Genomic DNA, 22,715 nt, shown 5'->3' with positions numbered 1-22,715 from the left:
ATGCAGCTGTAGGTAAGAAGGATACTGCGAATCACAATGGGCCTATTTATCCTCTAGTTCATACTGCTGAACAGCTGGGCTTCTAAACTCCTTGTATTTTTGGAAGACTCCAAGGGTTTTTCCTAATTCTGGGGGCTAGAGGCTCTGCCTGAGACAACCATCCTTCTCAGGTTCTGTTATATGGATGCCATTTGCCTAAACTGCCTCAAAGCCCTGCTCTAGGGGAGCAGTGCAGATGTGATGTCCTTGGGAGTTTTGTCTGCACCTTTCTTCCAAAGGATTCCAAGTGTCTCCTAGAACCGAGGCTGAACCCTTCAGTTTGTGTGCACAAGAAGGTAGAACACAGCTCGCCCGGCTGTACTGGTAAGAGGACAGCGGTGGTTCAGTGGGAGAACTCTCACCTTCCACGTGGGAGACCTGGATTCGATTCCTGGCCAGTGTACCTCACACGCAGCCACCTCCTGTCTGTCAGTGAAGGTTCGCGTATTGCTGTGATGCTGAACAGGTTTCAGCGGAGCTTCCAGACTAAGCCAGACTAGGAAGTTAGGCCTGGTGATCTACTTCCAAAAAACCAGCTCATGGAAACCCAGTAGATCACAACGATCCAATTCTTAATCTATCATGGGGATGGCGTAGGACTGGGTAGCATTTTGCTCTGTCACGTATAGGGATACCATGTGTTGGGATCAACTCAACAACAGCTAACAGCAGCAAAAGTACCAGTTCATTGGGAAGAAGAGGAGAAGCAAAAAGAGGGCAAGCAGCTCTACCTTTGTATGTCAGGAGTGTGACGTCACGGCATAAAAGTCTCAGTTGCTTATGTAAAGTTTTAATCTCTGGAATTTCTGTATCTGGGGTGAAGCCACAGACAGACGCATATTGTAGATCTAAGTCAAAAGAACATTCAAGCCAATGTACCCCTAAGGCCACACCCACACAACTGGGGGTAAACCCAGAGCTCTGCCCTGTGCCCAAGGCGCATACAAATCATGGTGGAAAGAAAACTAGAGAACTGAAATTTAAACTTCATATGATTCGATTTGTATATCTTTCTGTATATATCCTTTACTCCAGTAGTAAGTTTGCCTTAAAAAGAACAAAACAAAACCAAGACTCCATGAAACTCTAGTTAAGTTGTACTTACTATTCTTAATGACCCTTGTCACAGTGAATCACTGCCTCTCTCTAGGCTCACACTGCTGAACAGCTTGGCTCCTTAACTCCTTGTATTTTGGGAGGTTTCCCTATCTCTAGGTAGGCTCGGGGATCCCAAGGTCTCTTCCACACTGTGTGTTCATGAGCTACGGCATTAGTGTGGGATCTTTTAAATTCTGAGTTCTGATGAAGCTTGGATTTAGGGAGCTGGAGTAGGTGAAGTTACGGGGCAGGGAATCACAAGGAACCCTCAAGGAAGCACCAGGAATTCAGAGGGCATCTGCAGGGAATGGAAGCTCAGGCAAGGAGACATGCCTAGTGGTTGATTTAATGAGACTGGGCAGAGATGGAAGAAGTTGGTTAAAAATGCAATATCTGCAATTCCGAACAGACAAGTGCAGGAAGTGAGGGAGCAGGGAGATGGAGGAGGAGGAGGAGAGAAGACAGAAGTGGAGGAAGGTTCCTGAAGGGCAAATTCTCCTTTCTAAGGATCTTATGTCCGTCCTCTCACATGTGTGGAGAGGCAGCTATCAAAAGTGCTCAGCTGTTGGCAAGGGTGGGGAGTGAGCATAGTAAATTCCAGGAAGGAGTATATAAACTATGTTACCCTGGAAAGGTGTTGAAGCTGTCAGCAAAGCCAGTCAACTGGTTTAGAGTGAAACCTTTCATTTTTGTTGTCTTAAGATGGACATGTTAGAAGAGAACTGTGGGCCTTTCCTCCTGCATTAGGTAGGGTTTGTAGAAGAATTTCAGGCCATGTCTAAGGGACATTTCACCAACCCCATGTGATTGTGGTGTGATTTACAGGCCTGTGTTTGTATCTGTGACTGTACATACAGTGTAAGTGTGTTAAAATGTACAGTTGTTCATCTAAACATGGTCTCTCTGTGTACACGGATGTGCGTACATACACTACCTGTAGCTGATATTGGTGTGTATCCCATATGTGTGTGATCTCTAAACCACCTGCGATAAGATTGGAAATGCCTTCAAAAACTGTACCTGTGGCTGCTGTGACTGCTGCCAGGGCTATGTTCCAGGTGACTGCCACCCCTAGGGGACATGGGCAAGCTGAGTAGAAGAGGCAAAACCCATTGGGGCATTTGGGAAACCAAGAGACTTTCTAAGAAATGAGAAAGGCATATGCTAAGCCTTTTATTTTTTTCTTAATACGCGTGGAAGCTCTTCTGTGTGCTGAGACATACAATGAAGAAAGATTGAAATTGAATAAATAAAAAATAATGGCACTTATGATAATGGCAATCTTTATGACAATCTCCTGATTAAGCCACTTTGCCATTAGCAGATGTTGCAGATTCTTGGGTTTTTACAAGTCCTCCAAAAGCAACTGCCTTCTCATCTGCTTCAAAAGGTCCAGACCCAGCTCATACAGATCACTGAATTCAAAGGAAGTTTCAATCTTTCCATTTGTCCCAGGAATTTCTTGCCCTGTGAGCACCTTTGCTGGGTCTTATGTTTTTATCTAGAATGTGGGTCTCTTTATCTCATCTATACCTTGCAGTGGAGCTATGGTGGTACAGTGGTTAAGAGCTATGGTTGCTAACTAGAAGATTGGCAGTTTGAACCCACCAGCCACTCCTTGGAAACCCTATAGGGGATTTTTACTCTGTCCTGTAGGGCCACTATGAGTCGGAATTGACCCTGCAGCAATGGGTTAATGGGTTATACCTTGTCAGAGTTGTATGAGAATAGATGTTTTGAACCTCTGTGAGAGAAGCAGGCTTCTGTGTGTTCTCTCGAATTCACAAAAAACAAAACAAAAAATCTGTTGCTGTTGAGTGGATTCCTACTCATGGTAGCTTCATGTGTGTCATCGCAGAAGTGTGCTCCATAGCATAGTTCCAACCTTTCGGTTAGAAGCTGAGCACATTAACCGTTTGCAGCTCCCAGGGTCTCTTTTGAGTCCACCAGCCCTTGCTTTTCAGTATAATTATACGCAGAGGCCGGAGAACCTCCTAGAGCTCAGGGGAGTTTCTCTTTAGCCCAGAGCAATGGGCTCCTTCTGACTCCAGGAAAAAGGAGTCACTCAATTCAGAAAAGGCTGGCTCAGAAAAGAAGGGGTGGCTGTGCGTGGGTGGGGGAAAGCAGGTATGGGAGGTGGGCGGGCTGTTCACCTTGCCAGAGAGCTTGCAGCCATTTTTCTCTCAAGACTTTCTGTACTACTTCTTCCTGGCCATTGAGGGGACAGGCCATTGGGGCAGAGTGAGGGTCATTGCACTCGAATTAGAGAAATGGGACTTGGGGATTTTAGGCAGTCACTGTGGCTGGGTGCTGCTGCTTTTGCTTAACCTCTCATTCCTTTCTCTCCTCTTATCTTGCTTGAGGATGGTTGGGAAACAGCCTTACGGAAAGATATAATTTAGCCAGAGAGTAAAGACTCCAAACTTTGCACACTAGGTTTTCAGTCTCAAGGAGACAAGTGGTCTTCAAACTTTTTTATTTTTTAATTTTTTTATTGTACTTTACATGAAGGTTTACAGAACAAACTAGTTTCTTTTTAAAGAATTAGTACACATATTGTTTTATGACATTGGTTGATAACTCCACGATGTGTCAGCACTCCCCCTTCTCAACCTTGGTTTCCCTATTACCAGCCTTCTTGTCCTCTCCTGCCTTATAGTCCTTGCCCTTGGGCTGGTGTTTTGTTTTACGGGGCTGTTCAATTTTTGGCTGAAGGGTAAACCTTAGGAGCGACTTCATTACTGAGCCGAAAGAGTACCTGGGGGCCACACTCTCAGGGTTTCTCTTGTCTCTGTCAGGCCAGCAAGTCTGGTCTTTCTTTTTGAGTTAGAACTTTGTTCTACATTTTTCTCCAGCTCTGGCCAGGACCCTCTATTGTGATCCCTGTCAGAGCAGTCAGTGGTAGCCGGGCACCATCTAGTTGTACTGGACTCAGTCTGGTGGAGGCTGTGGTAGGTGTGATCTGTTATTCCTTTGGACTAATCTTTCCCTTGTGTTTTTAGTTTTCTTCATTCTTCCTTGCTGCTGAAGGGGTGAGGTGGTCTTCAAATTTTTATACCCCTTAAAGAATTTTGAAAAACTATGTACCCCCTTATGGGGGCAATTGTGAGGGTGATGTAGGACTGGGCAGCATTTTAATCTGTTATACAGAAGGTCACCTTGAGTTGGAGTTGATTCCTTGACAGACAACAGCAACACGTACCCTCATTACACATTTTGACTTGCCATCTCAAATCTTTAACATAATTTTAAATAGTTACAAACTATGCCATTCCCAGGATATTGTAAGTATTGACTTTAAAAAATATATCACCCACTTAATGTACCTAATCAACTTGAAATACCAGAGCAATTTAACATATCATCAATTAAACACATGAACAAGTTCTTTAAAGTCAGTTTTACATGGTTCCTTTTTCTTCTTGAATTTATATTTTCATTCCACGTACCCCACAGAATTTTATCTTAATGTGATGTATTTTTATGTGTGAAAGTCTTTTATTGGCCATTCTGTCATAATTTACTGCAATAAACATATGTATAAAGATTTAAATTTAATTTCCAATGTTCAGCGATCATAAATTTCTGATGTTAGAAGTTTTTCTGGACTGAGTTATACAATTATTGGTAATACACTGAAGTATACAGTTGATCAGAATAATATAAATATATTACAACTTTTGATCAATATGAAAGATAAAAAGCAAAATATTACTGGAAATGCATCTCTTAAATTTTTAAACTAGTCCATGTATTATTCATTGATGAATATTACTTATTGCTAAATTAAGGAAGGCTCAAGATCAATTCTATTCCCATTTTTCATTTTTATAGATGTAAAAACTGAGAAACATTATTCACATAAACACGTAGATAGGAAAAAAAGTTTTGTTACAGCAATGTGACTAGTCTTGGAACTGTTGCTGTTGGTGTGTGCCGCCAAGTCGATTCCGACTCATAGTAACCCTATATGACAGAGTAGAACTGCCCCATATGGTTTCCTAGGCTATAATCTTTAACAGATCACCAGGTCTCTTCTTCCATGAAGTGGCTGGTGGGTTTGAACTGCTGACATTTTGGCTGGCAGCCCAATGCTTAACCATCACACCAACTACTACCTAGTTGTTTGCCTAAAATCAGATATTGGTCTCTTATCAAAAATTATTTTGAATCATCTCTCAGTTTATAATTAGGTTCATTCCATTTCAGTTTTTTGAAAAGGATTGGAAACTTCTCAACGTTCAAAAGGATTTGTTTACCAGTTATTTGAGACCTTCATTTTTTTTTTGACATCAACGCCAATATTTTAGAGTTTCTTTGTCTATACTCTGTAGGTTGTTACTACAGAAATTGAGAATGAGAAAAAGGCTTGTCTTTCCTTTTGAGCGTGGGAGATGGAGATTGGGAAAGGGGGTTGCTGGACCAAAGCAGGTTCTCAGATCAATTGTAGGAAAAACCCCATAAGGAAGCTGAGGGTCTACAAAATCTTTTAAAAATGACCCGTGCCTTAGTACGTGTTAGAAGGACTTCATGGATTTCCAAAACGTATGTAGACCCTGTTCTGAAGATCATTGCAGTGGACAAAGTAGACAACATACTCCATCCATCTATTGAACGGAATAATAATACTAGACCTCATTCTATGGAACCATGCCTCTCCCTCATCAGGGTGCATCCAAGTCACCTGGAGGGCATGTGGAAAGTGCTCTCCCCTACTGACAGTAACAAAAGACTGGAAACAACCTCAATGCCTACCAGTAAGAATTGAATAAGCTGTGATACAGTCACGGTGGAGCCTTATATGGGTCTGAAAGGATAAGTGAACTCCATGTGGAGTGTATTAATTGAAAAAAACAAAAACACCAAAATATAGAAGAGGTGTGCTATGTTACCTTTTATCTAAATTGGGAAGGAAAATGAATATAAATCCACATTTGCTTATATTTAAAACAGTGGAAGAATAACCTAAAAACAAATAAAATGGTGACCAAGTATTTTGGTCACGTTATACCCAAACAAAAAAGAGTCATTCTCTTTGTTAAATTAAAAAAGATATACACCTATCCCTTTGAGTCTCAGTCAGTGTTCATAAAACTTTCTCTGTAAAGGGCTAGATAGTAAATATTTTACACAAACTTATCTCATGTAATACTTGGGCAAGTTACTTACTCTCTTGATGCTTCAGTTTCTGCATCCGTGAAATGGGGATAATGGGGGGGATCAGTCCCTGAAGAAGGACATCATGCTTGGTAAAGTAGAGGGTCAACAAAAAAGAGGAAGGCCCTCAATGAAAGATATTGACACAGTGGCTGCAACAATGGGCTCAAACATAGCAATGATTGTGAGGATGGTGCAGGACCATACAGTATTTTGTTTTATTGTACATAGGATCAGTATGTATTGGAACTGTCCCGATGGCATCTAACAACATCATATAGGGCAAGGTGCCCTGTTGGCACAGTGGTTCAAGTGCTCAGGTGCTAACCGATAGTGATTAAAAACACACGAGTGTCTCACATGGAAACGCTGGTGGTGTAGTGGTAAAGTGCTATGGCTGCTAACCAAAAGGTCTGCAGTTTGAATCCACCAGGTTCTCCCTGGAAAATCTATGGGGCAGTTCTAATCTGTCCTATAGGGTTGCTATGAGTCGGAATCGACTCAACGGCAACAGATTTGGTTTCAGTTCAGTGTCTCACAGACCCATAAAACAAAACATGACTAAAGGCACACACCAGGCCAGCGGCAAGGACTAGAAGGGAGGAGGGGACAGGAAAGCTGGTAATAGGGAACCCAAGGTCGAGAAGGGAGAGTGTTGACATGTCGTGGGGTTGTTAATCAGTGTCATAAAACGAAGTGTACTAACCCTGGTGGTGTAGTGGTTAAGTGCTATGGCTGCGAACCAAAGGGTCAACAGTTCAAATCTGCCAGGCACTCCTTGGAAACTCTATGGGGCGGTTCTACTCTGTCCTATAGGGTCACTATGAGTCAGAATCAGCTCGACGGCACTGGGTTTGGTTTTGGTTTAGATGTAATATACAGTGGCTGGTACCCAGTGTACATTAGTTAGTATTCTTATCATTTAGATTATTGTTGTGGCCCATTGTTTATCTGGCTAGGTTTTACCAGGGGGACATTTGTCAATGTTTTTTACCAGGGAAGGATTTGGCCACTACTTTTCCTAGACTGGGACTTTCCAGTATGAAAGGATATAGGTGACCTTGGAGGAAGAACAGGTGAGTCTAGATGAGTTTTTTATGGGGAAAATGAAAAGTCCAGGAGGTTGGATTGTTTGTGCTGCCTGGTAGCATGGAAGGCCACACAAAGTAAACTGTTATTTACCTTATGCATGTATCTTTAGGACTTAATGTTGTTCAGTGTGGTTTTACGTACATGATCACCTTGGGCAGGATGGTTAACTCTTATTTTCAGGATGAGGAATTTGAAGCTCAAAGAGTTTAAGCACTTGTCAGAAATCATATCAGAACTCAGGGCTTCTGACTTCAGATGCATGGCTCTTTTGGTCACACCACGGATCTCTTGAAATATTTTAGCCCACACCTGGACCAATGCAACATAAATTTCACCCTCCTTGGTGATGATCTTATTCTTGATAACGATGCCCCTTTTCGGGGCTCCAGTGACCCATTAATGTCCCTCTGATACTTTGCAGCCCAAAGACTTAAGCTCCTCACTGCTTGTGCCCATCAAACTTGAATTTCTCTCCCTTTGTAAACTTGGAGATTTCAGTACAGAACACTCTTATAGATTGTGTGTAAAATTATCAAAGGAGATAGACGCTAGCATCAATTTGGAGGATTCCATTTAATTTAAAAGTTTTTATCAAGAGAAATTCTCTTGTATTCCTGGTTTCTATTTTTTTTTTTTTGGTTAGGAAACTAGGTACGAAAATCCTAAAATAAATTTAGTTTTTCTTTAAAAAATGTTTTGATATAAACCTTAAATTAATTAGATCCACTGGTTTCCCTTTAGTCATATGTTTATTTTTTTTTCTCTTTATTGGTTTTAAATTTTCAGGTGTGATACACAATCATGATAAAATTCCAGACAGTATAGAAATAAGTAAAGAGTAAAATTTTATCTCTGGTCACTACTGACTCTCACTGCCCTCTCTAGAGGAAACCAAAATCAAACCTATTGCCACTGAATTGATTCTGACTCATAGTGACCCTATAGGGCAGAGCAGAACTGTCTCATAGAGTTTCCAAGGAGCACCTGGTAGATTCGAACTGCCAACCTTTTGGTTAGCAGCTGTAGCACTTAACCACCACACCACCAGGCTTTCTTCTCTAGAGGAAACCACTTGTTTAGTGGTTATCTTTCGGGCCTTTATCTATGCATTTACAAAGTTACACATTATTGTTACATAATATATTTGCTTATGTATACACATATACATTTTCACTCATTAATAAGAATGTGAATATATTATTTTTCTATGCCTGTCATTTACATTTAATATACCATAGTCATCTTTACATAGGAGTACCTTATTTTTATGTAAATAATGTGTGCCTTCTATATTTGTTCTCCAACCACACCCTACCCCCGCCACAAGGTATTGACTCCATGTTATTTGTGTAAAAATACGGTACACATCCCTATTCCGACTCATAGCGACCCTATAAGACAGAGTAGAATTGTCCCATAGGGTTTCCAAGGCTGTAATCTTTATGGAAGCAGACTGCCATATCGCTCTCCTACAGAGCGGCTGGTGTGTTCGAACTGCTGACATTTTGGTTAGCAGCCAAGTGCTTAACCACTGTGCCAACAGAGCGCCTCATGAGTACACATAGCTTTACTGTATTCCTATACTCCTTTTAACCACTGCCTGTGCCCTTAATGAGCAGCCTTCTTGGTGCAAATGGTTAAGCACTTAATGACTAACTGGAAGGTTGGCAGTTCAAATCCATCTAGCAGTTCTGTAGAAGAAAGACCTGGTAATCTGCTTTCATAAAGATGACAGCCAAGAAAACCCTATGGGGCAGCTCTACCCTGTCACCCAGGGTCCCTATGAGTCAAAATTGACTTGGAGGCACCTAATGACTACAACATGGTCATTTTACCCTTTAAAACAATGAGAATAAATGACTTCAACCAAATATTGGCATTTACACAAGCAAGTACTTTTCTAAGACTCCTCGAAGTGAAATTGGTGAATTGAGAGACACTTGGATCTTTAGTGTGGGCCAATTCTGCCTAACTGCCCTTGCAAAGACTGCCCTAATGTCAGTAGTAACATTTGAAAGTAATTCTTGGCTTATAACCCTCTCCAACACTGGATAGTATCAACCTTTTTCAGTTTTTCCCAAATGACATTCAAAAATGTGTCTCTTTGTTGTTTTAATTGGTGTCTTGTCATTTGTGGCCATTTGTAGTTATGTTGTGGATCATCTGTCCTTATCCTTTATTCATTTTTCTGTTGAGTTGTTTTTTCTAATTTGAAGGAGTGCTTTGCATTGTATGATTATAATTGTTACATGTGCTGAAAATATTTTCTCTGTCATTCCTGTTTTAGCTATGCTTGTTTTGTCTTTTGCCATGTAGAAGTATTTAATTTTATGTCATACCTCTAAACTTTATCCTTTATGGCTTTTTGAATATATGTCTTATTTAGGAAGGCCTTCTTCTCCTGAGGTTATGCAAATACTTTTCTAAGCTTTTTTTCTAATATTATTATTGTTTTGTTTTTATGTTTAGCTCTTTAATCCATCTGGAAATGATTTTTGTATATGGTGTGAGGTAGGTATCTAAGCATATTTTTTTTGATGAATAGTCCATCATCCCAACACTTTAATTACTAACCCATCATTTCATATATTAAATTCCAATATTTATACATGGGTCTGCTTCTGGATTCTATTTTATTTCATTGATAAATTTGTCTCTTCCTATGCCAGTAACACAGTGTGTTCATTATTGTAATTTTATGTTTTGCTATCTGGTATAGCAAATCTGTCTCATTGTTCTATTTCAAGTGTGCCTTAGCTTTATCAAGCATTTACTCGTCTAGATGAATTTTATAATCATCTTGTCAATTTCCGTATAACATTCTGTTGGTTTACATTGAAATCATGTTGAAATTTTAGATTAACTTGAGGGAGTAATGAGAGATTTATGATATTGAGCCTTTCTACCAAAGAAATGGCATGTCTTTCCATTTATTCAGATCTTCTTTTATGTTCTTCACTACCTTTCTTTAAATAGACCTAGCACATTTTCTGCTAAAGTTTTTGCCTGGGAGTTACAAACATTTTTGTTACTATTGTACAATCATATTTTCCATTGTATTTTGAAGTCATTGATGAGAACAGTTTAATTTTTATGTTTATTTTATATCTGGGTAGCTTACAAAGTCATATAATTGGTTCTAATCACTTTTTAGTTAATTGTCTTAAACTTTTTAGACAGATAATTCACAAATAATGACAGTTTCGATTTTTTTTTTCAATATTTCTGCCTCATTTTACTCTTGCTGTATTGCATTGGCTAGGAATTCGTGAACAGTATTACATAATATCAATGATAGAAAATGCTTTCTATTTTCTTTTTGATTTTAATCAGAATACTTAAGCAGGATATTTCTAATGTTTTTTCAAGAAATACAATATTGATAAAGCAAGTTACGATTAAAGGAAATCACCTCCTATTACTGATGAATTAGGACCGTTAATCATGAAAGGGTGTTGAAATTTTTTGTGTCTTTTCAAAGGATAATGTTTTTTCTTCTTGTATTTCTTAACATAGTAAATTAAACAGTAGATTTCCTAAGGTTAAAGCATTCTTGCATTTCTAATATAAACCTTCTTGAATTATAATATAGAATTCTTACAGTATATTACATGAGGTCATCATGAGTTGGAATTGACTCGATGCAACCAACAAAACATTACCGTTTCAATACAGTAGTATCTTATTCATATTTGGAGACCATATTCACAACAGAGATAGTTTTACACATATATAGATATAGACATCTATATCTGTATTTGTATAGTTAAGGCTGTATGCTAAGTTTGATTTGTTGTCCGGCATATTCAAGCCACAGAGAGTGGCTTGGGAAAGTTTCCATCTTTACTTTGCTTTGGAAAAATATAAATAGCATAGAAAATTTTAGTAGAACTCTGGACCTTGTGTCACCTGGATTTTGTACATTTTTTGTTTTGTTTTATTTGCTTTTTATAATTTTATTGTGGTTAAAAAATGCATATACAACAAAAATGACTATTTTAACCATTTTTAAGCATACAATTCCACAACTTTATTACATTCACCATATTGTGCAGTCATCTTCACTATCCATTTCTTAAAGTTTTTAATGCCACACACTCAGTACCCATTAAGCCGTAATTCCCCACTCTTCCTTCCCCCCAAGATCCTGGTAACCACTAATAAACTTGTCTTTATGCATTGGCTTATTCTAGATGTTTTCTGCAAGTGGGATCATACAGCATTTGTCCTTTTGTGCCTGACTTATTTCACTCAGCATGATGTTTTCAAGGTTCATCTATGTCATAGCATGTCTCAGAAATTCACATCTATTTATGAGTGAAAAATGCTCTGATACTTATATGTTTGTACCACATTTTGTTTATCCATTCATCTATTGATGGACCCTTGAGTTATTTCCACCTTTTGGCTATTGGGAATAATAGTGCAAGAAACATTAGTGTACAAGTATCTGGCTGAGTCCCTGCTTTCAATTCTTTTGGGTATACACCCAGGAGTAGAATTGCTGGGTCATGTGGTAATTCTATGTTTAAATTTTCGAGGAACTGCCAAGTTTTCCCACAATGGCTGTATCGTTTTACATTCCCACCAACAATGGATGAGGATTCCAGTTTCTCCACATCCTTGACAATACTTGCTATTTCCCTTTTTTTTTTCCTGATAATAGCCATCCTAGTGGGTGTGACTCTTAGTCAGAATTGGCTCCATGGCAATGGGTTTTTTTTGTTTGTAGTGGGTGTGAAGTGGTGTGTCATTGTGGTTTTGACTTGCATTTTCCTAATGATTAATGACTTTGAGCATCATTTCATGTGCTTGATGCCTGTTTGTCTGTCTTCTTTGGAGAAATGTCTATTCAAGTCCTTTGTCCATTTTTTGGTTGGGTTGTTTGTCTTTTTGTTGTTGAGTTGTAGGAGTTCTTTATATAGTCTAGATAGTAAACCCTTAGCAGATATAGGATTACCATAATATTTTGCCTCATTCTGTAGGCTATCTCTTCACTTTCTCGATAAAGCACTTTGATGCACAATAGTTTTTAATTTTGATCAAGACTAATTTATGTATTTTTCCTTTTGTTACTACCACTTTTGGTGTCATTGGACATCGAACCTTTTTAATGTATAGATTTTTAAACTGTCAAGTTTTTTTACCCTTTCTTAAAATTTTTTATTATGAGTAATTTCTTGTAAGTCAGTCACTATATTTTCAAATTTATTGTTGTAGTAGCCTTAACATTTAAAATTTTTCTCTTCTGTCTCCCTTATTAAGCTTGCCAAAGGCTTATATAATTTTTTTTTTAAACTAGATCAAGTCTACTTTTTTCTTTTGTTTGAGCTTTGTTTTGTTTTATACCAAGTCCTTTTTTAATCTTTATTATTGTTTCCTCTTACTTTCTTTAAATTTATTTTGTAGTTCTTTAGTACTTTTTTTGTTGAATCGTTATTTTGGTTATATTTAATTATTTTAAATTGGTTATATTTAATTATTCTAAACGTTATAAAATTTTCCCCAAAATTAGCTATATTCCCATAGGTTTTAATGAATAGGAGCTTAAATGAATAGGAACTTAGTTATTATTAGTTTAAATAGTTTTAATTTTTTTCTTTGCCAAACACTATTTTAAATATCCAGAGAGCACCTTTTAAAGACATTATCATTTTCCTATTGATTTCAATTTTATTTATTTGGTACAGAAAATGTTTCTTAATTTTACTTTATATTTATTTTTACTCTTGGAATTTGAAATTTTTTGTTGAGATCTAATATGTGATTAGTTTTTATAAATGTTTTAAACCAAAAAACCAAACCTACTGCCATCAAGTTGATTACAACTTGTGGCAACCCCCAAATGTTTTTAGGTATTTGAAAATAAGGTGAAACTCTTTAGGGAGGTTAAAAGACACGATCACACAAACCCTTATCTATCAATTCCAACTCATTCTCTGGAATTTTAAAATGTATTTTCATTCATTTTTCACTGTTATCTTCTTGCTCTGTCATTTTGTAACAGGTCTTTTAGCTTCCTATTATAATTGTAGCTTTGTCGGTTTTATTTATGACTTGGTTTCACTCTTTATATATTTTTGTTGCTATTTTGATTGGTACATAAGTTCAGGACAATCATAAGCATGATTTTTGTCATCTTTAAATATAATACAAATCTCTTTGTCTCCATTTAATTCTTGGCATTCTGAATCCTTTTTAATTATATTAATATAGGCAAGTATATTTTGCTTTTTTTAATATTTTCTACCCTTTCATTTTCAATATTTTCTGTTATTTTGTTTTATATATATCCTTTCCAAATCACATGTATCTTGATTCTTTTAACCCAAAGTTTTCTCTTATCTAAGAGGTAATATAAGGCCTCTGGGTGGCACAAACAGTTTGTGCTTGACTGGTTCGAACCCATCCAGGGGCACCATGAAAGAAGAGTCGTGGTGATGCTCTTCCTTAAAGATCAGAGCCAAGAAAACCCTACGGAACTGTTCTACTTTGTAATACGCGTGGGGTCGCCATGAGTCAGAATCGACTCTACAGCAAAAGATAACAATAACCCATTAGTATTTTTCGTTTGTAGTCATATTCTTTAAACTTCATTCCCATTTTGTATTTTCTATTTACCTTGGTTCCTTCTCCCCCTTTTTGTGGTCTTTTGTGTTGGTTAAAGATTTTTTTGTGTTTAAAAGCCTTTACCAGGCTTTTGATTCTTTTTCTACCTACTATTCTATGCTATTTCATTCCCAATGAGTATTGTTGGTAATAGTATTATTATTTACTTTCTATCTTTATTTTACAGGAAGACTTTATTAGCACCAAATTAGCGACTATTATTTAGATATGAATGTGTTTTCCTGGCTCATTTGCTCGGCATTTTGTGTTGTACCGAAGTCATTGTATTTCTTGGATTCTTATTTCTGTTTTTCTGGGGTCCATCCTCAATTAAGTTTTACTTTTTCATTATCTGAAATGCTGTAAGTAATTTAATTTCTAAATCCTTGCTTGCCCCCCAAAAACATTTTCACTTGCCTTTATACTTGATACAGAACTACCCTGATTATAAAATCTCAGGTTGAAATAATTTTTCTGCAAATCCATATTATCATTTATCTCCTAAAATACTTCATGTGGGTAAATCAAAGATAACTTCCCTTTTTATAAACAAGATTGCTTGTCTCCCAACAAATCACTCTTTCTTAAGTGTTTATTATTACTATTTCCCCAGCTGGCCCAACATAGAAACCAGAACTTCAGTTATATTGTTCATCAGGACGTTTATAGAGAGCTCTTTTTATCAACGATAAGCATTTTTGTAACTACAAATTCTGTGTATTGGCGAAAAGTTCCAATTTCTGATGGTTTATTTACCAATGATGCAATTAGTTGCTGTGTTTTAAAATATGCAGTGGATTTTCTTCCATTTATGCTAATGTCTTTCACTAGCCAGGCAGTCAAGAGTATTTCCCTAATGTCTTTCTCAGAAAAGAGTGCCCTGGGTGCCTGCCCTTTTAGTCACTCCCACTTGCCCTGGTTTTCTGATCAGCAGACCCACAAACCACTATTTTCTTCATTAGGCTGCTTTTAAAGATTCTAATTACTGGTCTCTGAGACTTTATTAAAAGCGGCCATGAATTCTCCTGTGGCCCACTGAATTTCTTATTAGCAAATCACCTCCCGTGCTTTGGGAATTTCTCTGTCCTCTTCATCTGACACACTAAGTCCTAAGTCATGGTGAGAAATTCAGGATTGTCAGGTAGAAGCTGAAGTTATAATCCTACAGGTTAAATGGCCATGGAATGTATTGTACCTTAGCTACCCTGGCCAAGGATCCTAACCTGGTGTCTACGAATACTCTGACCATTGATGCCCTCTCGCAATGATCCTGCTGACTTTGCTCAAGACTTCCTCTCACGGTTAGGTTTTACTGTAGTACCAGTTTCTGAAACCCTTTTCTCCTATCTTGTATTCATTACCTAGGACTGCTATAACAAATTACCATAAACCAAATGGCTCAAAACAGCAAAAATTTATCTTTTCCTGGTTCTGGAGGCTGAAAGTTTGAAATCAAGGTGTTGTCAGGGCCATACCCATTCTGAAGACTCTGAGGAAGACTCCTTCCCTGCCTCTTCCTGGCTTCTGGTAGTTAGCAGCAATCCTTGGTGTTCCTTGGTTTGTAGACTCATCACTCTAATTTCTGCCTGGGCTTTCACATGACCCTCTTTCTTCTGTGTGTCTGTGTGTCTCCAGATCTCCCTCTCATTATCAGGACACCAGTCCTTGGACTTAGTGACCACCCTAATTGTTTATGACATCATCTTAATTTTAATACATCTGCAAAAACCCTGTGTCTTAGTTTCTTAGTGTTGCTATAACAGAAATAATCACAGTGAGTGACTTTAAGGATCAGAAATTTATTTTCTTACAGCGTAGGAGACTACAAGTCCAAATTCAGGGTGGCAGGTATAAGGGAAGGCCCTTTCTGTCTGCTTTGAGGCAAAATCCTTGTCTCAGCCTCTCTAACCTTTTGGCACTCCTTGGAGATCTCCACATGGCATCTATCTTTCCCCCTTTGTGCTTGTTTGTGCTTCCTGATTTCTTCTTTGTCTCTGCTGCTCTTATATCAATAGGGGGTGATAGATTTAGGACAAACCCTACATAGATATGGCCATATTAGCATAACAAAGAACATTGTATTCCCAAATGGGATTACAGCCACAGGTATCGTGGTTAGGATTCCCACACATATTTTGGGAGCAGGAGGGCACAATTCATTCCATAACACCGTATTTCCAAACAAGGTCTCATTCACAGGTACTGGGGTTAAGACTTCAACATATCTTTTTAGGGGACACATTTCCGTGTGATTTATCCTAAATACCATGTGATTTTTCCTAACACTCAGTGCCAAGGAACCTACCTTCTCTCAAGCTTTATCTCTAATTGCTACCCTAGCTGCCTCTAGCATCGTAGGTCTTGGATGTCAGTGTCTCCACTCACCCTCTGATACAAGCTGCATAAGGTTGTGGCTGTGTTGGAGTAAGATGCACCTAGAGCGCATCAGGAAACCCTGGTGGTGTGGTGGTTAAGAGCTATGGCTGCTAACCAAAAGGTTGACAGTTCAAATCCACCAGGCGCTCCTTGGAAACCATATGTGGCAGTTCTACTCTGTCCTATAGGGTCGCTATGAGTTGGAATCGATTCGATGGCAACCGGTATAGAGTGCGTCAAAGGAGCCCTGGTGGTGCAATGGTTAAGTGCTCAGCTGCTAACTGAAAGGTCAGCTGTTTGAACCCACCAGCTGCTCCGAGGAAGAAAAGACCTGGCAATCTTCTTGGGTATAGATTAAAAAAATAGATCACAGCCTAGGAAACCCTACGGGAAAATACTACTCTATCCGATAATGTCACTGTGAGTTGGAATAGACTCAACAACACACAAACAACAACAGAATGTATCAACATAAGAAGTGTGACAGACGTAACTGATTCTGGCCATCTGGTCACTCTGTGTATGCCTCTGTCTTCTCCCCCTGTAGGTAGGAGGACACACCATGCTCCCCATTCGTTGGATGCCCCCTGAGAGCATCATGTACCGGAAGTTCACTACGGAAAGCGACGTGTGGAGCTTCGGGGTGATCCTCTGGGAGATCTTCACCTATGGAAAGCAGCCGTGGTTCCAGCTCTCAAACACAGAGGTAAAGAAGGGGGCAAATGGGAAACTTCATTTTTGTTTTTACATGCGTTTTTCGTGGTAAAATATATATAACAAAACGTTTTCCATTTCAACCATTTTTACACTTACAATTCAGTGACATTAGTTACGTTCGCCATATTGTACAACCATCGCCACTATTTGTTTCTATATTTTTTCATCACCATAAACAGAAACCAATGCCCTGTAAGCACTGGAAAGTTATTGCATAAGGGGAACTTGATTTGGGGAAAGGCTGATAAGAAATATCTAAGGCCATGACATGTGCGCAGTCTACAAAATGTCGGGTGGGGTTTTTAGCCCACTGACAAGAGTTAATGTAGGCATAAGCATAGAAGTTATGGGGAAGAACTTCTTAGGAAAAAAAAAATAACTGTAGAAAATAGATATAAATGTCAAAAAAGCGTAAAATCCGATGTCTAAATTGAAATATGAGTCACAGTTCTGTTTATTCTGCCACACTTAAAAATTATGAATGTTTCACTAAGACAGAAAATGAAAACAAAGAACAACTATGAGTTTTTCAACTGTGCCATCTTGTGGAAACACCTACTACTTAGTATGCCTAAGTAATCTGGGGCCGCAAAGATTTTAGGCATGCCAGGACCGGGGTGTAGTGATGGTGAGTTGGGAAGGCAAATTTCAAATGATTGACAGACCCGTGTGTGGCCTTCCACCAACAAAATGAAACATAATAAGAAGCAAATTAATAATAAAAAAAAAAGTTTCTAAGAAACATAATAATAAATAACAGTAGTAAATAAGTTAAATTTTTATAATTTGAATTTATAATAATAATAAATTGTAATAGTAGCTAACATTTAGTGCCAGACACTTTTCTAAGCATTTTATTTTATTTTTTTATTGTACTTTAAGTGAAAGTTTACAATTCAAGTCAGCTTCTCATACGAAAGCTTATACACACATTGTTATGTGACCCTAGTTGCTCTCGCCATGATGTGACAGCACACTCCTCCTCTCCACCCTGTATTTCCCGTGTCCATTCAAGCAGCTCCTGTCCCCCTCTGCCCTCTCATCTCGTCTCTGGACAGGAGCTGCCCACATAGTCGCATGTGTCTACCTGAGCTAAGACGCACACTCCTCACCAGTATCTTTTATGTCTTATAGTCCAGTCTAATCTTTGCCTGAAGAGTTGGCTTTGGGAATGGTTTTAGTTTTGGGCTAACAGAGAGTCCGAGGGCCATGTCCTCTGGGGTCCGTCTGGTTTCAGTCAGACCATTAAGTCTGGTCTTTTTACTAGAATTTGAGTTCTAGTAAATTTAAGTTCTCCTGCTCCATCAGGGACTCTCTGTTGTGTTCCCTGTCAGGGCAGTCATTGGTGGTAACTGGCACCATCTAGTTCTTTCTAAGCATTTTAGCTGTGTTAACTCAATTTATTTTCACAAAAAAATCATTAAGATGACCTATTGAGATTCAGGACAAAGAGGGCGGAACTCTTTGGGTTCTTGGGATGGATTGGCCAAGGCTCAGAGGTGAGAGCCTCTGGACAGGGAGAAAGCTTGGGCCATGGTTACGTGACTCTTGGGCATCCAAAGCCAGCCAAGATGCTTCTCAGCATTATGTCTGGGCATTGGCTCAAGGGATTCGGCATAGTTTGTAGACAGTAAGGGAGCAGGTTTCCAACCCAGCAGACCTTCAAGAAATTGCAGTTCTTTTTACGGCCTCTTGTTTTCTGGGAAAAAGTGAGCCAAAGAAACTTTTAATATTGGAATCTTATCTAAATATTCAAGAAAGTCTCTTTCCTTTTGGAAGTTGTGCTCATCCCTGCTCCTACATCTTGACTGCTTAATTAAGTGAATTTCAAAGACTGACATCTACACTATCTCAACATTCATACGCTCAGTGGGGCCTAACCACAAAACTTAAAACATTTTAACAACCTTTTAAAAAATTGAAAAAGTGCACGTCAGAACCCATTTGTTATGGTATTTTAAAAAACTGGTACTGGTATCCTAGGGGTTGAGATTGCTGGTAAACACACACACATTCAAACATGCACACACGTCCATGCATGCATGCATACACACATGCACATGCATGCACATAGATGTATGCACATACATATATGTATTTACAGATTCACACCAAACACTCATGTATTTTCATAAGCACACACATGCACTTATGTGCACACACTCATGCACACATGCATGTACACACTTACACATGCTCCCATGCACCCTGAGCACAGTCTCCATGTATGGTGGCTCCAGTAAAGAGAAAACCTGGGCTGAGGGTACAGTTAGTCTTGGCAGAAGACTTGTCCTGGGCATACGAACTGGCCCATAGTAGCTAACAAAGTGTTTGGGGTCTCTTCTAAGACAGTTTGGTGAGGCACTGGCCTTGAAGGCAGGATTTCCGTCCCAGCCACCTCTTCCACTCCCCCCACCACAACATCCACATACTGGCAGCCACTGGTAATGAGTTTCTTTATGGATGCTGACAAACTGAGTAGGCTCCCACTGGGAGAGACACTGCAAAGTGCTTTTGAACTTAGTATCAGCAGCTGCTACTCCAGTTGGAGTTGAATCTGTTCTCATGGAGGTGAAGGTAATGGAGAGTGGAAATGGGGCTCTAATCTCAAGAGGGAATATGAGCAGCTGGAGAGGTATCAGGTTGGTAAGGAAATGAGCCTAGCTGGCCATCCCAAATGGTCTGAATATGACCAGGAGGGCGCTGGTGTGGTGACGGTTTGAAGAGCTCACCCAGGTTTGGGGTGGCATGAGACAACACATCTAGACAAGGCACTGTTAGGGCGACATAAGGAGATACAAATGAGAAAAAGGCAGTTCTCTTGCCCAACCAAGCACAGACTAATAGGGGCAAAAATGGAAAAAAAAAAATTTTTTTTTTGTTCAAGTCCTGAACTAGAGACTATTTTGCATGTTTGTATCATCATAACCAATTTTCACATGAAGAAACTGAAGTTCATGTTAAGGTTACACTGTGTAGAGTGAGGGAGAAGTTAAGGGTAAACTGGAAACTGGAAGATAGAGTCTTGAAAATGCACATATTCAGTGTCAGCTAAGAAGTGCCTTTAGGAATCAGAAATCATCTGCAAATACAGGCTTCATCCTAAAGTGGCCATTTGAGGTTGGGGTTGGTTCAGCCATGTTTTATTTGTTTTCTTCATACTTCTCCTTATTGCCTTCCCTTCAATATATAGGGCCATACAGTCTCTTTTCTTGATCTCATTTGGTCTTACAGCACTCTTAGGAGGTGGGCAAGGCAGATATCATATCACCATTGTACAGATGAAGATGCTGAGAGCCTGAGAGGTTAAATGACTTGCACCCAACTAGCCAGTGGTAAATCAAGCAGTTAGTCTGAGTGTTAAGAAGGACTTTAAAAGAAAGAGGATGCATGGTTTAGTGCCAAGAGCAGGGTAGGACAGGACTAGCTGAGAAAGTGCTCAGAGGTGAGCATGTCAATGTGAAAAGAGGCTGTAGCTGAGAGAGGAACTTGCCAAGAGGTGGGAGCCAAAGGGAGATAGGCATGGAGGGACCCAGTGGTACAGCACTCCATCCTTTGAAAGTTAGACAGATTCATAAGACAAAGAGGATCCCCATTACCAAATGGAAAAGGAATGCAGCTGAACCATTGAGATGAGGCTCAGAACGAGAGAAGAAGAGAAGTAAGAGTCTGTGTTGAGAGTCAGATAGAGTGGAAGTCAACAAAGGCCTGAGCCAAGGGGTGGAGTGTAAAGGGCAGCATTGGGTTTGACCAGCCAGTCCTGATCATTGCTTTCAAAACTCAGACACAAGACAGGTAAGAAACTCAGTGCTGTCTCCTGACCAATGCTTGTGGACACCCTGGCTCTGCAGTGAAGCTCATCAATGAGGTTGTTGCGTTTTTCAGAGTATGAGCCACAGGGCCAAGGCTGGGCTTTGGATGTAACTTCCTTGTCCTCTCCTGCTCTATTGCAGGTCATCGAGTGCATTACTCAAGGTCGTGTTTTGGAGCGGCCCCGAGTCTGCCCCAAGGAAGTCTATGATGTCATGCTGGGGTGCTGGCAGAGGGAACCGCAGCAGCGGCTGAACATCAAGGAGATCTACAAAATCCTCCATGCTTTGGGGAAGGCCACCCCAATCTACCTGGACATCCTAGGCTAGTGGTGGCCAGTGGTCATCAAGAATTCCTCTCTGCTGCCTCCTCTCTCCCTGCCTTCCATCTCCTTTGGCCACCTCACAACTCCTTTCTTCCATCCTTGACTGAAGCGAACATCTTCATAAAAACTCAAGTGCCTGCTACACATACAACACTGAAAAAGAAAAAAAAAAGAAAGAAAAAAAAAAACCTGTAAGGCAGTTTGGCATATATATATACATATATATATTTATATATCTAACTATCTATCTATATCTATAGAGAGATACTTTCTTCACTAAGACAGAGAGAAGCTGCTGATACAGAAAACCACAAGACTTTAACAACAACTCAGAAAATCTTAAATGCTATTAACGCAAATGAGGAGTCCATTTGACTTAAGCTGTGGCCCATGCTCCTTCAGCTCTGGCTTTTGGGAGCAGAAGACCTTGACGATACAGATAGACAATCTTCCCGTGGGGATGGGAGGAGCCGGGGTGGGCAGCCAATCACTGCTGGGTATTGGCGATACTCCCTGGAGCTTTGCACAAGTACAAGTGCTCAGCTAGGAAATGACTCCGGACCAAGGTCCTCTGGGCACATGTTGTGTCTCTCCTGTCCATTGCCTCCACGCCCTTTCCCCTTTCCCCTTTCCTCCACTTCAAGACAGTTTTCTAATGTGTCCATTCTTAAAAGTATAGACTTGATGCTTTTGGGAATACAATGATGGCACCTACGGGTAAACACTGAACAAACAACAACAAAACACAAAACCATGACAACAGAAGACCAATCCATTGAGGGTGTCAACCGTGCTCAAGTTTCTTGCTAGATTTGAAAGGGATGTGCCGTCTATCCTCTGAACTTCAAGAACTGGACTTTCTGGATTTAAAGAACCAAGAAGAAAAAAGAGCTGGAACCCAGACCCTGATAAGGCACTGCCACCGTCTTTCCATCCTTGGAAAGACCCTTTGGCCACCCCCTCCTATTTTTAGGCCCCTGGGTAGTTGAAGAGGTTAGAAAACAGTCATTCATCCTCCGAATTGTCCTGTGACTGGACACAGCAGGCTTCAGAATTTCAGCCGGAGGAGACTTAGTTGCTTGTAGGTCATTATAAGGTTGCCCTTCTGGGTCCTCCTCATTTCTCCTCCTGCTTCCCTCAGCTCCGAGCCCCCACTTCCTGGGCTTCTCCAAAGCCCCAGTAAACCCCACTGCCACGGAAGGGAGCCAGATTGAGCAGGGGGCTGGGGCAGTGCTTGTTTTAGGGAGCCAGGCAGCCAAGTGGGCAGGAATCAGCAGGGGAGAATCTATTTGGCACCTGCACCCGGCCCCTTGGCATTCTCCTCACGTTTCCAGCCCCTGGAAGGATTGATGCATCTGCCTTTGAGCTGTTGTGAAGACGCAGGGGCTGAGGAATAGCTTTGTGGACTGGGGGCCGAGTGGGGGAGGGCCTGAGGCTTCTCTGGAAGATGTCCAGTGAGTGGCCACTGCTGCAGGCTTGGCATCTTAATGAG

The 22,715-nt window shown here is 39.9% G+C and overlaps 1 protein-coding gene across 3 annotated transcripts in view; it reads left to right on the top strand.

Moving 5' to 3' along the window:
• Positions 1-21,227, top strand: part of NTRK3 (neurotrophic receptor tyrosine kinase 3) — a 474,569-nt gene extending 453,342 nt beyond the window's left edge. For 2 of the 3 annotated variants that reach the window (XM_064267105.1, XM_003413897.4), the window contains 2 exons: positions 16,919-17,077; positions 21,042-21,227. In XM_064267105.1, coding sequence (XP_064123175.1) covers positions 16,919-17,077; positions 21,042-21,227 — 345 coding nt within the window. Of the gene's footprint in view, positions 1-9,855; positions 9,898-16,918; positions 17,078-21,041 lie in introns of all 3 variants that reach the window. The other variant, XM_003413898.3, reaches the window with a different exon arrangement.
• The last annotated feature ends 1,488 nt before the right edge of the window (positions 21,228-22,715 follow it).

Source organism: Loxodonta africana, chromosome 13 (assembly GCF_030014295.1).
Source record: "Loxodonta africana isolate mLoxAfr1 chromosome 13, mLoxAfr1.hap2, whole genome shotgun sequence".
NCBI classification, from domain to species: domain Eukaryota; kingdom Metazoa; phylum Chordata; class Mammalia; order Proboscidea; family Elephantidae; genus Loxodonta; species Loxodonta africana.
The sequence above is the reverse complement of the archived record's forward strand: the minus strand, read 5'-3'. Positions and strand labels throughout refer to the sequence as shown.